A 16,729-nucleotide genomic window follows, 5' to 3' on the forward strand; every position below is an offset into this window, starting at 1 on the left:
ATGGGGCAGATACCAGGGCAAACTACCCAGAACTGATGGCGAACCCTGGCCCTCTTACTGCTAAGGTACCTCGGCCAGTTAAAGGTAATTATTGATAATGCCTGGTAAGTGATGAACTGTTTAAAAATGTAAAGTCTACTACATGTTGTTGTTTTCCAGTCTGATCGAGTCGCAAGGGAGTGTCCTCTGCGCCCAGATGACACAAAAGTGAAGTACCTGGCACAACATCTGACATGAAAACACAAGGTGCTGGACCAACACCAACAGATGCAAATTATTGGAAAATGCCGACAACGGTAAGTTGCTAGATCTGTACATGTAACTCAATGTACCACGTTCATGACACTGGTAACAATTTTTGTGTCCATTTTATTGAAGACCTATTGATGCGATACGTGATATGCGATAAGTGATGCGATACGAATGTATAGACATGGACCCTTTCTTACATCTCTAACAATATCTCTGAAAATCTGATTCACATTTTTTTCTGAATGTTTCTTTTGTTTGTTTCTGTGTCATTGTATTGTTTTGTCCTTTCTATTTTGTCTTCCTTGTTCAATACTGTTTTGTTAAATATATTTGTCTTGTGTGTTTAAGGCATTTATAAGCTTCAGCTTCTTGTGTAATACCTCCACTTCCTGGAGTTTTCTTGTAACAATTGTTTTGTTTCTCTAAAGTGATTATTCATGTGGAAATAAATGTTAATGAATTGAATTTAATCGAAATGTTGTATGGCTTAATTTCCAGGTTCACGATTCATTCATCAACACACTGGTGGAGAACATCAAAGAGCGGTTCCCGCAAACAGAGATTTTGGACGCTATGACTGTGTTTGATGTTCACAAACTGCCCACAAGCAGTCAAGATGCAGAAGTGACATAGCACATCATGGGAAGACCATAATTAAGTATTTGAAGGTGGTTAAATTTTTTTGTGTTCATATTGCATCATAAGAATTGACTAGTGTATGAAAATATCTGCAATTTTGTTTTCTTCTTAGTATGTCACATTTTTAGTTTTGTTATTATTTAAAGGAACACGTTGCCTTGGATCGGACGAGTTGGTCAAAACAAAAGCGTTTGTAACCGTTTTTTATAAAATGCATATGGTTGGAAAGATGTTTTGAAAGTAGAATACAATGATCCACACAAGTTTGCCTCGAAATTGCTTGGTGTTCCTTCTACTGTGCGAACTAACATGGTCGGCCATTTATGGGAGTCAAAATTTTGACCCCCATAAATGGCCGACGTGTTAGTCGACGAAGTAAAAGGAAAACCACGCAATTTCGAGGCATGTTTGTGTGGATCATTGTATTATACTTTTACAACATCTTTCTACCCATATGCATTTTATAAAAAACGGTTACAAACGCTTTTCAAAGACCAACTCGACCGATCCAAGGCAACGTGTTCCTTTAAGACGCTCTTTGTTAAACGCTATACATATTCATGGAGGCCTACAGGAATATCTTGTAATGTCTGCTACCTGTAAAGCAGGCAGGTAGCCGACAATTATTACTCCAAAACACAAGGCACCAACGTGCACGCTAACAAAAGAATGCGACTTCAATCAAGATGGTGTATCGTGACTCCTCTTGAGACCACCATTACTAGAGTACAATGTACAGGTGTAGTGTTCACACTCTTCTGTTCCCTGATTGGGTTGGAGGTGATCAACCTAATCCAAGAGATCTGTTGGGTGATCTAGTGAGAGACCCAGCAAGATTATATCAACTGACTGGAGAAACGCCTGAGTCTTTGCTGGCTATTTCCATAGATTTGGAACCCTTAATCACAAACCAAGGAAGAGGCAGAAGACACACACACCAACCCATCAACAGAGTTCTGATGGCTCTGACATGGCTTCGCCAATACCCAACATAAGATGTCCTTTCTGCCCTTTTTATCATGGACAGAGCAGCTGTGACGCAAGATATTTATTCGTTCATAATTTTACTTTGGTACTATTTCAAATCATTTAATTCCTGGCCAAGCAGTGAAGAATGGTTTGCAATGAGAGGGCAATTGTTACATTTCCCCGCGCAGTGCGGCAATCGATGGCACCCTACATGAAATTTTGCGACCACTGGCAGGAAAATCAAAAAGATTTTTACAGTGGGTATTCTTGATATCATTGCATGACCACACATGTATTAGGTTTTTACAGTTCATTATTTGTATTAACCAAATCATGTCAAGTTTAAAATACATGGCTAAGTTTTAATACCGGTTTGACTTCAACCAGGGGGCAGGGGGAGACCAGCCTCCAGTCATTCTCAGTGTCGTCCCAGATGTAGTTGCTGGACTGTCTGCTGACTTACAAAGCAAGAGACACAAAGCGTACTTTGACAACCAGTTTTGCACAATACCCCTGATGCTCCATCCAAAAGAACATGGAGTCAAGATACACCACTATTCAATAAATTACAGGCCAGCCAAGTATGAATATTCAAGTGAGTCCTAATGCAGACCCTATTACCTGTCTCAGTTACTGATAAACTCATTGACATCTTGGTAAGGGAAACTAATTTGTATGCCTCTCAATACATTTGTGACAAGCAAATTACAGTAAAATGCCAGTACCTTGCCTCACTTTAGAGCTTTTACTTTTGATTGTCTCTTTTTCTGTGTTTCTTGGTTTTTTTCATAATTGTTTAAAGGAACACGTTGCCTTAGATCGGTCGAGTTGGTCTTTGAAAAGCGTTCTGTAACCGTTTGTTATAAAATCGGTATGGTTAGAAAGATGTTGTAAAAGTAGAATACAATGATCTACACAAATATGCCTCGAAATTGCGTGGTTTTCGTTTTACCTCATCGACATACACGGTCGGCCATTTATGAAATGGGAGTCAAAAATTTGACTCCCGTAAATAGCCGACCGTGTTAGTTCGCGACGTAAAATGAAAACCGTGCAATTTTGAGTGATACTTGTGTGGATCATTATATTCTACTTTTAAAACATCTTTCTAACCATATGCATTTCATAACAAACGGTTTCAAACGCTTTTCATAGACCAAATCGTCCGATCCAAGGCAACGTGTTCCTTTAACATTGCAATGGCATTTTTATTGCTACTTCATAGATTTTGGTAATAATCCTCTCCCTGTATTGTTCTAATGTGTAATGTGATTGTTAATGGTTTACTCCTTTGGTACATATATTGTCATGCGTCTTTGAACAGCGCTGCCTAAAATTATAAATTAAGTTATTATTTTTATCATCACCGGCATTCTCTCTTGCATAATAAGCTTGTAGCTTTCCAAGCTGAAGGGATGATCCATCCAATAACAGCTACTGAATTCATTGATCCATCCAATAACGGCTACTGAATTCATTGATCCATCCAATAACGGCTACTGAATTCATTGATCCATCCAATAACAGCTACTGAATTCATTGATCCATCCAATAACGGCTACTGAATTCATTGATCCATCCAATAACGGCTACTGAATTCATTGATCCATCCAATAACGGCTACTGAATTCATTGATCCATCCAATAACGGCTACTGAATTCATTGATCCATCCAATAACAGCTACTGAATTCATTGATCCATCCAATAACGGCTACTGAATTCATTGATCCATCCAATAACGGCTACTGAATTCATTGATCCATCCAATAACGGCTACTGAATTCATTGATCCATCCAATAACAGCTACTGAATTCATTGATCCATCCAATAACAGCTACTGAATTCATTGATCCATCCAATAACGGCTACTGAATTCATTGATCCATCCAATAACGGCTACTGAATTCATTGATCCATTCAATAACAGCTACTGAATTCATTGATCCATCAAACTGCGCCTCTGATCCTGACTCTGTTAGAGTAGGATTTCAGGCCATAACTGACCACTTTATGCCACTACATTGTAAGAAGTAATGCAATGTTGCACAGATTGACACAAAGTGGATGAAGATTTCTTACAAATACCCAAACTTCCTGCAATCTGCACTAGCTTAAAATGAAAGGAAAATTTCCCATTCTACCAACTCACAGCTTTATCTTTCAACACCCAATTTTGGATCTCTGGTGATATCTGTCCCAACCCTGTGCCTTTAAATAATTGCAATAATGCAATCATCTCAAAAACAACGGCGAATGAACTGTAGTCCTATGTAAGGCAATGACCAACTTCAGGAATTAGGTAAAACATTACCTACTTTCTCTCTTCCCCAACCACTATGTAACATGCTTCATAACTTGATGTTTCCTTTACATGTATGTTGGCCAGATGTGAACAGTGACCTGTTTTGTCTCAAGATCTAGTCTTACATGTAGCTTAATAAAAAAATACATTCTTACTGTTATTTACTTTTTAAACTAAAGTGGCTGAAAGCAATTTTTTTAAAAGGTAATCCTGTGCTCAGGAATCGCTGAAAAGCTGTATCAGCTCATCATTGAAAAAAAAAAAACCCAAAAAACACAATTTCAGTTTGATAGCATTGTTTACCAAGAACCTAAGTGACCTAAAATCCATCCCAGGCATTTGCCCAAGTTTCAGTCTCACTCAACTTGGTCAAAGGGGAAGCTTTTAGTCTACAATCCCAGCCAAATCTCGTTGGGTCCCCCTGCCCACTTTCAATGTTAGTTCTGATTGCACGGTGTTCTGCGTTCCAGTCAACATGAGCTGGAGGACGGGGGACGAACTGATTATTGTCAGTGGGAAGTGAAAAGGGAACGGTTTTATGTAGCCTTAGGAATGGGTGGCCCAAGCATTTTGGCCAGGATTGTAGGTTAACACAGATTACCAGTTTTATTCATATTGGTCTATCGTTATTATTTCATTTTGATGTTCATGGACTGAAAGGCAGATATTTTGGTAATTGTGTTGGCAAAATACTCTGATGGATTAGGCTATTTATAGACTCCTTGCACAAGCAGTATACAATATTTTTCTCATATGTACAATATGTAACAATATAAAAGTTTTATTAGATTAACTCTCAAACTCTCCCTTCCTAGCATGGAATGAACAAGCTTTTCCTTGTTTTTTTGCAAGTGACTATCTTTCTGGTCATGAAACCAATGGACTCTCCAACTTGCCTTGCACTGTAACCCATAGGCCTCAAGATAGCTGTGAAGAGAGGATTTTTAAGGAGTATACCTGACCTTTGACCTTTGTAGAAGGAGAGTGTTCTCTGATTGGTTGGATGAGTTGAACATGTGATGAGTTGTCATATCATTGAAGTCTACTTAACTCCTGCCTTACCCTGCCTGTGGAACAAAGAGAAACAAACAAGCATCAGTCCACTGTATTCATGGTATGGTTATGAATGTGGGGTGTCATGGCCGAGTTGTTGAAGGAACACGTTGCCTTGGGTTGGTCGAGTTGGAAAAGCATTTGTAACCGTTTGTTATGAAATGCGTACGATTAGAAAAACATTTTACAAGTAGAATATAATGATCCACACAAGTATCATTTGAGATTGCATGGTTTTTCTTTAACCTCTTCGACAACCACGGTTGGCCATTTATAGGAGATAAATTGTTGACTCCCATAAATGGCCGAACGTGTTAGTTCGCAAACTAAAAAGAAAACCACGCAAATTTGAGGCAAATGTGTGTGGATCATTGTATTCTACTTTTAAAACATCTTTCTAACTACAATGTATATGCATTTTATAACAAACGGTAAACACTTTTCAAAGACCAACTCGCCCGATCCAAGGCAATGCGTTCCTTTAAGAGCATCAAATATAATTATCGTAATTATCAATTAAAAACTCAGGCCCCAACCTCAAGGTTTTGGAAAACTAAAAACACTTCTGCCATTGACAGCGCGTCAGAATGACAATGCATTGATGACATGTCTGGGCTTTTGCTTTGTTAAACCTCAACGCTGCAGCAAAGAGGCTATACAAATTGGAGTTCAAATTTTCACAGGTTTGTTAATGTAAAGATACACCCACCAAAGGTGTCCAGTGTCTTTAACAAGAGCAAGGCCTGACTTTATTAACCATTCATAAATTCCTTCAGACAGTTTCCCTATTCCTATTGGCGGAGAGGGTGTCACGTGGGTGTGTATAAACCTTTGTTTATGACCAGAAAAAGTGTTGAAACATGGGCGTGACATCCGAGCTTGCACCTGTGTATATAAGACAGTTTCTTCATTCCTTTTGGTCGAGAGCAACGGCCGGGACAGTTGTGCCACATCACGCGATACGCGCACAGCATTCCCTTATAAGGAGTTGTTTACCCGAGGGCGGCAGAGGGCTTTACCATTTCATAGCTGGAGGGGTGTTGTGTTGAAAGAAATCATTGAACAATTATAATATTTGCATTTATTTTACTTTTTGACCAAAAGTGTTGATTTTTTTTACTGAAAAGGTATTTATGAATGGGAATCAAAGTGTGTTGATTACGTCTTGTTTCGGTAAAATAATCAAGAACCAGGCCTCGTTGGGATTAAACCACTTAGTTGAAAACCTCTTCACCACACATTGATTCCCTTATTCTTGTTGCATTTTGGTTACACTGAACCCGATGGATTACAAAATGAATAAAGATCCTTACTTGGCATTACACAAGAGGATTAAATTCTGCACTGCTGTTAATGTTGACATCTCATTCTGGCCTGTTATCAAATGACGATCCACTACAACATGCACTGCATCCACTACACTAGCTGTATAATACAAAGGTAAAACAAAAATATTCAATACCTCACTTGTGGAAGAGTCGTTGCTGAGCGGTTAAGAGCACCAAATTCAAACTCTGGTGTTTCTGATCAGAGTGGGTTCAAATCTAAAGCCATGACACCTGTGTCCTAGAGCAAGACACTTAACCATTGCTTCATCCTTCGTCCCATTTGTTGTGAACCCAGTGCACTTATGGAAAAGAGAAGGGGCTCGCCCGGGTGTTCCTGTAGCTGCTATATCACATGGTTCGGGGGCAAGCAAGGCATAGCAACAAGGTGTGTGATATAAACTTATATGGCATTTTTTCCTATACGCAAAATGCCCATAGCATATAGTGCAAAATGCTTAACATTCAACAATGCAAAAATATACAGCTTTTTAAAGTCAGGGGGAAATTATTCTATTTTGAAATGAGTCGCAAGGCAAGTCTCCCTCCAAAATAAAAACATACCTACACCAGTGTAGTTTTCAAAACGCTCTGCCATCAATCTTGAAAATGTCATTTTACCTCTCTGCAATTTGGACAAATTATTTCAGGGCCTACATTTATGTCTTACAAAATACTTCAAGTTGGAATTCAACAACCCCCAGGTCACAATTGGAGGAAATTTTTTACATCGTATCCATTTTTTTTGGCCCCTTAAATAATGTCTCTAACATAATATTTGGGAGGCCTGCAATAGAGGCTGATGCTGTTTTTTCCCCTATTTAGTGGGGTGCACTCAGTTGAGACTTACCGCTGTATGTAGCGCCATTGTCCTTGATATAGTCCTCCAATATTATTGGCAAATTAGAGAAGGTGGGTGATCGAGCAAGCTCATACACTGAAGGCTAAGAAGAAAAGAAAACAAAATCTTAAAGAAACTGGACACCTTTGGTAATTGTCAAAGACCAGTCTTCTCACTTGGTGCATCTCAATGTGAAAATTTGAACTCTAAATTGGTCTTCAAAGTTGCAAGATAATCATGGAAGAAAAAACACTCTTGTCAATCGAAGCTGTGTGCATTCAGATGCTTGATTTTTAGACCCCAAAATGTAATTTTGACGTCTCAAAAAAAAAGAAGAAACATTTTATAGGTAAATTACTTCTATCCCAAAAACTACGTTACTTCAGAGGAAGCCGTTTCCCCAATGTTTTATACGATCAACATCTCTCCATTGATCGCCAACTAGTAATTTTTTTTTCTCACAACTATTTTGAGCAATTACCAATAGTGTCCAGTGCCTTTAATACTAAACATGTAATGTCTCCAACTTACAGCAAGTGTACCCATGATTGTTATTGCTCACATTAAACACAAACTTTGTCTGAAAATATACATGTGGTTTTTACTGCAGTAACTCATCACTATACAAGACTTCTCTGGAAATCACTTTAAATGTTGTTTACAAAATAACTGCAGGATAAATCCTACATGTATTACTACATTATACCTCATACATATTCATGAACGAGAGTAGAGTTCTTACTGATTCATTCATCATTCCAGGTGATATTTTTGCCATTTACCAGGAGGCATGCGAGTATTCACGCACAAGGTAAATGCACATGACAAGTAAGTTTTGTAGAATACCGCATTAGCCATTGTGCGATCAGTCAGCACAGGGGCTATTCAAATTGTCATGCGCTTTACGATCGTGGTAATTTTTTCTAAACATGCATTACTTTAGCAACATCCAACACATGAACAAACTTATCATGGTGCATTTTATTGCACAGTCCTCATTTTCCCTTGCTACAAACAACTGAATACGTATGAAATATAGTAAAACAAGTATAACATGGTTCATTCGGGTTAAGTTGATATGAGCTCCCCTCTGTATTGGAAGCTGGCAAACTAGTTCCCTCGGCTTCGCCTCGGGAATAGTTTGGCAACTTCAAATACATTGGGGAGCTAATACCGACTAGTCACCCTCAAACAAACCATGTTATATTTATGGTAGTCACTTGACAAATGAATGTATCCGCAGACTCGCAAATGGCCTACATGGCCTATTGAACAAGCTACTTTATTTGGATATTCTGCAACTTTGTGTGTATAACACCTGCAGTAGAGCTTGCATTGCTATTTGTAGTATATCTTTGAGAAGGCAATGGGGCTTCAGGATGCTATCTCACAGCAGACTTATAAGGTACATTGTAAATCCATTATTTCCAGGAAGTGTGTGCCAGCTCATAAATATGTAAGCAGATCAGAGCTGCTTAGCACAAAAATTTGCTTAGCATTAAATGTCTTTCTTGATAAAAGTACAATTACCAACCAAATTTACTATTGTTGCATATTGCTTTTTACATGTATTTAGCTGTTGTTTGCTTATCCTGAAATTCACGTGGAAATTTGGTTGGTAATTCTGTTTTTATCAAGGCAAAAAATGTCATACTAAGCAAATTTTTGTGCTTAGCAGCTCTATGAAATTGGGCCCTGGTAAGTCTGCCGCCAGCTAGCGTTCAAGAGTCTCCCATTGAACTTACCGCAGTCAAACTATAGCCACTATACGCCCACTTAGCTCCAGGAGTATTTACATCTTTGTCACAACATAAGGCAGCCACACCCATACCAATTGCACACACAGGCTCTGCAGGAACACAAATCAGACATGTGTCACCCAATCATGCAGATATCAATAGGGTTTGAATAGAAGACTTTTGGGAAGCTTGGTGGCAGCAGACTTACCAGGTAAAATCCATGGTTATTGGTAAAGTGCGCGTGCTAAGAACTACCTAAACAATGGAAATTTACCTGGTACATGTAAGTCTGCTGCCACCTAGCATTCAAAAGTCTCCCATGCAGATATTAATATGTATACAGAGGCAGGTGCCAATAAGGCTGGAATACCCCCCCCCCCCTCTGGACTGCTGGGCAATGGAGATTGATTGGCCTACTGTACCTCACAACTTAAAGGGAAGGTGTACAATCAATGATCACTCATTATTTTAGCCAACAACCATTTTACCAGTACTGGTATTAAGTGACTCTCCTGAAAACGTCACTCTTCACGACTAAAGAAGCTGAAACTTCTACAGGTAAATAAAATTACACACAAACATCTTCATTCACAGCGAGTTAGGCCAAAAAATGTTAGCTTAACAATTCCCTGCTTAGCAGAAATGAGCAGGACACCAGTCACAACTTGTACACTCACATGGTATTTTGGCTGGTCACTTTCATCAGGTAAGCATTAAGCTTGGGCGAAATCACGATATTATCGAATATCGCGATACTAACTTGGAAACGATTTCGATATCGGATCGATTTGGTTTTTATCGAAATATCGAGATATATCGCGATATATCGCGATATATCGCGATATCGATTAAATATCGCAATATCGGGATGGATGTATTTTCTAGCTGAGACATCATGCACCCCATAGATTTGGAGTAGAACCAGAAGAATAGGTCATTAGAACACCTCTCTTATGCTGTGACTGTCTCTTGTACAACTTTCACTGGGAGTTTGAAGACTGATTATGTCAAATTTAACTAATCGCGATTATATCGAATATCGCGATATATTGTCGGCGATATATCGTGAATAAAATAAATCGATATCGCCCAAGCTTAGTAAGCATAGTGTTGCGGTACTTACATGTAGCTACCTCAGTATGTAAACATCTCTATGAAATTAGGCCTTAACATGGTCCTAGCCTTCTGCCAATAGGGTTCTATACATACCCAAGACACATACAATCCACAGGACTCAAAACATCAGGGGGGATTCAAACCTAACACCTCTGCAGTGCTAGAGTAGATGTCTTACTACTAGATCTGCTACATTATAGTTGTTTGCTTTGCGGTTGTCTGAACTTACTTGTTTGTGATTTGAAATGCTGCAGTATCTGAGCCAGATCCTGATTATGAGCTAGATCATACAGAGCACCAGGACAGTCAATGAGTAGAAGAGCTGAGTAACGAGTTGCTGTAACAATAAAATAAACAATATCAATCAGATCCTGATTATGATCTAGATCATACAGAGCACCAGGACAGTCAATGAGTAGTTAGCTGAGTAACGAGTTGCTGTAACAATAAAATAAACAAAATCAATCAGATCCTGATTATAAGCTAGATCATAAAGAGCACCAGGACAGTCAATGAGTAGTTAGCTGAGTAACGAGTTGCTGTAACAATAAAATAAACAAAATCAATCAGATCCTGATTATGAGATAGATCATACAGAGATCAAGGACAGTTAATGAGTAGTACAGCCGAGTAACGAGTTGCTATAACTAGACAATATCATTCAGGTTAAAGTCAGTCAAGAACCAGTTTTCATTAATTACACCTTTTGTTTTAAAGACAGAGAAGAGGACTTGTAAAGCCTCAGTGAATTCTGATACGATATATCTTTGTCTAAGATGATGCGGGAGGAACCAGACAAAAAGAGACTACATGTAATACTCAGCTATCTTCAGTTTATGCGTTCAAAGGGAAAAAAATATTCTGAAGAGTTGCATGCCTGATATTTTGATATGATTAAAAAATTACAAATCGGCGTTATCGGTGTAAAAAAGTATTTGAGAACTTTTGATATATCGATGGACGTTAGTGATTAGTGCTCACATAATGTACACCCATGTACATGTAGGACAGTAAAAACATGTATATATTAGAAGCCTACACAAACTATTAATAGTATAAGGCATTTTGAGAAACAATACTTTGAGGTAGTGTGGATGCTAACAAAATCACATTTTTATGCCCCAAAATTTGAATCTAAGAAGTGTAGATTGTGTAATCCATATGGGAATTCTCTTCCTGCTCGGACATATTGGCTCAAGTTTTTCTGCGGAATCTTGAAAACATGACCACTTCTTTGCAATGAAATTTTCACATTCTAGTTTGAGTGTATTATACATGTTCTAGTACACTTATAGGATACAAACAAAAACCAAAGGGTATATTTTACCTTTATACATAAATTGAAAATTTATTCTTAGGTGAATTATAACCGACTTATATTAAAACATGAAATTATATCCTAAACTAATTTCAGATTAGAAATAATCACCACCATTATTACATACAGTGTACACTATGTATTCATAATTTGATGAACATGGTATTCTAAAGGCCTGCAGGTTTACACTGTTTTACTTACCATCAATTGTATCTAACTTGACTGGTGTTGAGAACGGCTTACTCTTAAATTCATTTAACCATCGTTTGCTGCTCTCATCTTGTTCAATGAAGTCAATTGGCTTTCTCTGCAAAATATGACAAACATTCAAACACAAATCTCTGGTTAAAGGGGTCTATGAATTTTGTTTTCCAACACAAAACACAATGTCCACAGATTTACATTAAACTTACACAGTTTGAAGATAATAATAGTAGAAATATTCCCCTAAAATTCCCTTAAATATTACTTACTGAGGTGCTGTAGTTTTAGAGAAATGCTTGAGTTCAGTGTTCTTAATCGCTAGGCCATGACTCGCCACAACAAAGTCTGCCATCTTTGAAATCAAATTTATGGAAAATTACTTCTTTCTCAAAAACTACTTTACTTCAGAGGGAGTGGTTTCTCACATTAATGTTTTATACTATCAACAGCACTCCATTGCTTGTACCAAGAAAGTTTTTATGCTGACAACTTTTTTTAGTAATTACCAATTTATGTCCACTGCCTTTTAGGCAGTGCTGCTCAGAAGGCAGTGCTGCTCAGAGAAGATAACAATGCAATGACTTACATCTGGTGATGCCAACTGCACACTGAATGCTGAATGACATAATGTGAAAGCATGTATGAAAGACTGTGCTGGAACTCCTGCAACATACAAACAACAAACATTAATATACCTCTGTACAAGTTGTGAAGTTTGATTGGTCGAGAACAAACTATGTGACGCGCAACAAAAACACATGTTACATGGCTCGACGGGCCGGGTAACCTGAAAAGTGATGTACACCGGTGTACATCACCTTGATCGTTCCAAGCATTGGTCGATTTCCAGCGCTGTGTACGAAATCACCGCTGGTTCGAGGGAATTGTTTCTTGTTTGTCTGCTTATTAAACAATGAATAGTCCGTCGTAAAAACGTTTGAAAAAATAAGACAACAGAACTTCATGAAGAGGAATAACAATTTTACAAAGGTATAACAAAACAATTGTTGCACGCTGTGACTGGGGTCCAATGGGTCTTGTACACCCTCGGGGGAAAATGGCACCCTCGGCTTCGACTCGAGTCCCATTTCCCCCCTCAGGTGTACCAAACCCCATGGACCCCGTCACAGCATGCAACAATTGTATGTTATAACAAATTGTTATAACAAATTGAGAAGTTTTAGTGGTCGAGAACCAACACCGACAAAGACAGGTGTTACACGGCTCAGGGGTCAGGGGTGGATTTCACAAAGGTAGTCCTAACTTAGGACTAGTCCTAAGCAATGCTAAGAGATAGGACCAGTCCTAAGTTAGGACGAGTTACTGGTCCTAACTTAGGACCAGTCCTATCTCTATTAGCATTGCCTAGGAGCAGTCCTAAGTTAGGACTACCTTTGTGAAATCCACCCCAGGTAACATGAGAAGTGATGTACATCAATGTAACATCACCTTGATCATTACACCTTGATCGTTATAAGCGTTGGTTGATTTTTTAGCGCTGTGTGATTTCTCATTTGAATATTCGTCTGTTTTAAGAATGTATACTCCGTCCTAATGTTTAAAGATGACAACATAACTTTGAGAAGAGGAATAATAATGTTACCACTGCATAAAAAAATGGTTGCAAGCTGTGACTGGGGGTCATCCTTTTTTATGCCCATCCGAAAATAAACTGTGTAGAATAGTTGTTGAGAAAATAGAATTAGCTGTTGCAAACAACTTACCAACCAAATGGCCCAAGGGTATAAATGCAAAAAATAGTTAATGGCCTGACCATTGACCCTAGCAGAGTCTTTCTGACAACACAACAACCATGAACACGAGCAGAGTATACTGGTGGAAACGTCGCGACCAAAACGGCTATTTTCAGAGCCACCACTCCTTCAAAAGAGTTTTTTACCCATGGTTGTACCCGCGAGTTTACTATTAATATTTATATTTATAGTTGCTCTTTTGGTAAACGCTGTTTATGGCAAAATCAGTAACAATGGGAGTTGATAAGAATTCCGAACTCTCTCGAGAAAATTTGGGTTGGGCGGCAGGAAATTTACCGTGGCGCCCGCACCGTGTTAAATGTTGTTTAGGGCTGAATTTGCATCCATGTCAGTCTTTTATGTTTTGGGCTTTGAACAATTTTAATAAGGTTTTGTTTAGTTTGGATAATGTTTTCAATGGATTTTTGCTTTGTAAACAAAGCGTAGAGTGCCGAAAGGCGCCAGTCCATGATCTGGGGACTAATTTCCCGATGTTTATGCAACAGTTCAGTGCGTGTAATAATAGCTCTCGTGCACACACCAAAGATCGTTTTGGTGCACACTCCTTTCAGTGTTATTTTGTTCCGTCCGGTGCTTTTTTTATAACGTCGCTTCTATCATGGAGGTAGAAATAGAATAATTTCTACCTCCATGCTTCTATTTTCTGGTAAATTTTACGATAATTATATATTCCAATAATATTTGTAGCCTAATGTTATTACTAATAACTTTATAACATGATCAAACTTTTTATGGGGCTATGGTGGGACTGAAAAATGAGGCCTACGCGCACGGTACGCAGAGTGAAAATCGAATTTTTTCAACTGGGTGCCGAGTTTGTATTTGTACATGTGCCGAGTTTGAGGGTGCCGAGTTTGCAAGGTGCCGAGGTTGTAGGTGCCGAAGTCGGAGGTGCCGAGTTCGCAAGGTGCCAAAGTGACCGGTACCCGTTTGGGACGCGCCCACTGGGACAATTATCAAGTTGGGGCGCGGAACAGGCCTACGTCCTGATATATTTTAAGTACAAACCTTCCTTTGCGCTGATTACAAGAAGACAACTAGCTTTAGCTGATGACGCCATTCCTCTTCTACTGAGCACACGTGTGTGTTGTCTTTAATACTACTTCTTTACCTATGAATATGATGTGTATCACCCTGGTGGCGAACAGCAAGTCACCGTGGTCAAGTGGTTAGACTGCAGGACTTGCAATCACAAGGTTGTGGGTTGGAATCCCCCAGCTAACCGCTGATTTCACAATGACTAGAATAAATATTGTCGTCTAGTTACTGAACCACAATTCTTGATTTGTGTGATTCACAATCATAGACGTTAAACCAATGTTTGTGAGAGAGATTGGTTGTTGCCAGCTTGGTGTTTATATCCCCCAAAAGCATGCGTTTTTGAGCATCCTCGTCCTCCAAAGCTAGCTGTGTGTGTGTGTACTGCATGCTGTGTGCGATGTGTGTTCGCCGGCTCGCTTGCTGTTTCGGGGGCCCGGATGCATGTCATGAGTCGTGTGTAGGTCAAAGGTTCTTGCGCAGCGGCGTGTGCACACAGAAAGCCTCGTTGCGTCGTCTGCTGCATTAGGTTGTATAACTGTGTTGGTATCAGGAAATACATTATTTAAATTTCCATTGCTACAGGCCTTGGTTCATTGACGAAAAAAAGCTGTCTTATCTTATTCATTTATTTATTTTCAGGCAAGCAGTACATACAAAGAAATCACACATAAAAAAATAACACTACAGAGACCAATTTATTACCTACTGCGGATAATTGCAAAAAGCGAAAAATGATCCGATCTTAAACCAGACAAAAAATAACATGACAAGATACGACGAGTCATAAACAATAAAAAAATTCCTGAGAAAATATAGTTTACAACAAATCTATCACAAAAAATACATTACAACACAACAATTAGTTGTAATTTTCGTACATCAACTTGTCCCCCGCAATCTTCTCCCCGGATGTACACGCTTGGAACACGGTACTTGGTCCCCCGCATTCTTCTCCCCGGATGTACACGCTTGGAACACGGTACTTGGTCCCCCGCAATCTTCTCCCCGGATGTACACGCTTGGAACACGGTACTTGGTCCCCCGCAATCTTCTCCCCGGATGTACACGCTTGGAACACGGTGCTTGGTCCCCCGCAATCTTCTCCCCGGATGTACACGCTTGGAACACGGTACGTAACTTGGTCCCCCGCAATCTTCTCCCCGGATGTACACGCTTGGAACACGGTACTATGGTCCCCCGCAATCTTCTCCCCGGATGTACACGCTTGGAACACGGTACTTGGACCCCCGCAATCTTCTCCCCGGATGTACACGCTTGGAACACGGTACTTGGTCCCCCGCAATCTTCTCCCCGGATGTACACGCTTGGAACACGGTACTTGGTCCCCCGCAATCTTCTCCCCGGATGTACACGCTTGGAACACGGTACTTGGTCCCGGCGCAATCTTCTCCCCGGATGTACACGCTTGGAACACGGGGTTGGTCCCTGGCCGCAATTTTTTAAAGATTCCTGTCTAGGAATTAACTTTTCTTAAACCTTGGACTCTTGAATTGTTTTTAAATACCGTGTGTTTCTTCCTCACACTTCGATAGAAGAACTGTATTTTAATTTTGCAATTTTCTGAAAAAGTAATTGAATTATTTGTGTTTTTCCAGTTTAATAAACCTTAAGATATAGTTCTTGATGACAACAGAAACCAATTTGTTGTAGAGTGGTTAATAATTAAGACAAAGTAAGTTGAGATAAGGTTTGGTATTTTTGTTTTGCCTTTCCATTATAGCGTATATACGCCCAAGAATTGCACTGTGTGTAAGACCGAACCCTGTGTCCCGCAAATGGACACTAATCTTGGGGGCAAGGCATATGACACAATTGTTTGAGGGTGTTCCAAATGCCCCCCAAAAATTTGCCAAAAACTGCACCACAGAGCACCTAAAATGCAAACTTTGCTCGGGCCCTTAAGCGGGCCCGGACCCCACACGACGTAAGGCTTCTCACACGAATGCTCGATCGTTAACAGATGTGCACCTCCCCCAATTGAAAGAGTGGAAGGGATGTGTCCCCAACCCAATTTTAAAGGGTGGTGGTGGACACAAATGTTCCCCAGCTTTCGTTAACTCCTGTGTCTTATGCCGTAGGTTTCACACTCGCGTCCTCACTCTTTAGCCCTGTTCGCAATGGACTTAATTTT

At 39.5% G+C, this 16,729-nt stretch overlaps 1 protein-coding gene across 1 annotated transcript; it reads right to left on the reverse strand.

Moving 5' to 3' along the window:
• Nucleotides 1–3,849: 3,849 nt before the first annotated feature.
• Nucleotides 3,850–14,933, reverse strand: LOC139953807 (glutamine amidotransferase-like class 1 domain-containing protein 1). The gene is made up of 8 exons (XM_071953372.1): nt 14,545–14,933; nt 12,348–12,424; nt 11,759–11,864; nt 10,469–10,576; nt 9,130–9,233; nt 7,394–7,487; nt 6,532–6,643; nt 3,850–5,232 (listed from the first exon to the last, which is right to left on the reverse strand). Exons 1-8 carry the CDS (start codon nt 14,594–14,596, stop codon nt 5,208–5,210), a joined length of 678 nt encoding a protein of 225 aa, XP_071809473.1. The 5' UTR covers nt 14,597–14,933; the 3' UTR covers nt 3,850–5,207.
• Between the last annotated feature and the right edge of the window lie 1,796 nt (nt 14,934–16,729).

This window comes from Asterias amurensis, chromosome 22 (assembly GCF_032118995.1).
Source record: "Asterias amurensis chromosome 22, ASM3211899v1".
Lineage (NCBI taxonomy): Eukaryota > Metazoa > Echinodermata > Asteroidea > Forcipulatida > Asteriidae > Asterias > Asterias amurensis.

What these genes read in the sequence shown, in the direction of transcription:
- LOC139953807 (XM_071953372.1), bottom strand. Translation starts at nt 14,596, where the DNA reads ATGGCGTCATCAGCTAAAGCTAGTTGTCTTCTTGTAATCAGCGCAAAG. An exon ending in TGCAGTTGGCATCACCAGAT is followed by an intron (nt 11,865 to 12,347) that starts GTAAGTCATTGC and finishes CATATTTTGCAG; the next exon opens with AGAAAGCCAATTGACTTCAT. An exon ending in GTGGCTATAGTTTGACTGCG is followed by an intron (nt 7,488 to 9,129) that starts GTAAGTTCAATG and finishes TTTTCTTCTTAG; the next exon opens with CCTTCAGTGTATGAGCTTGC.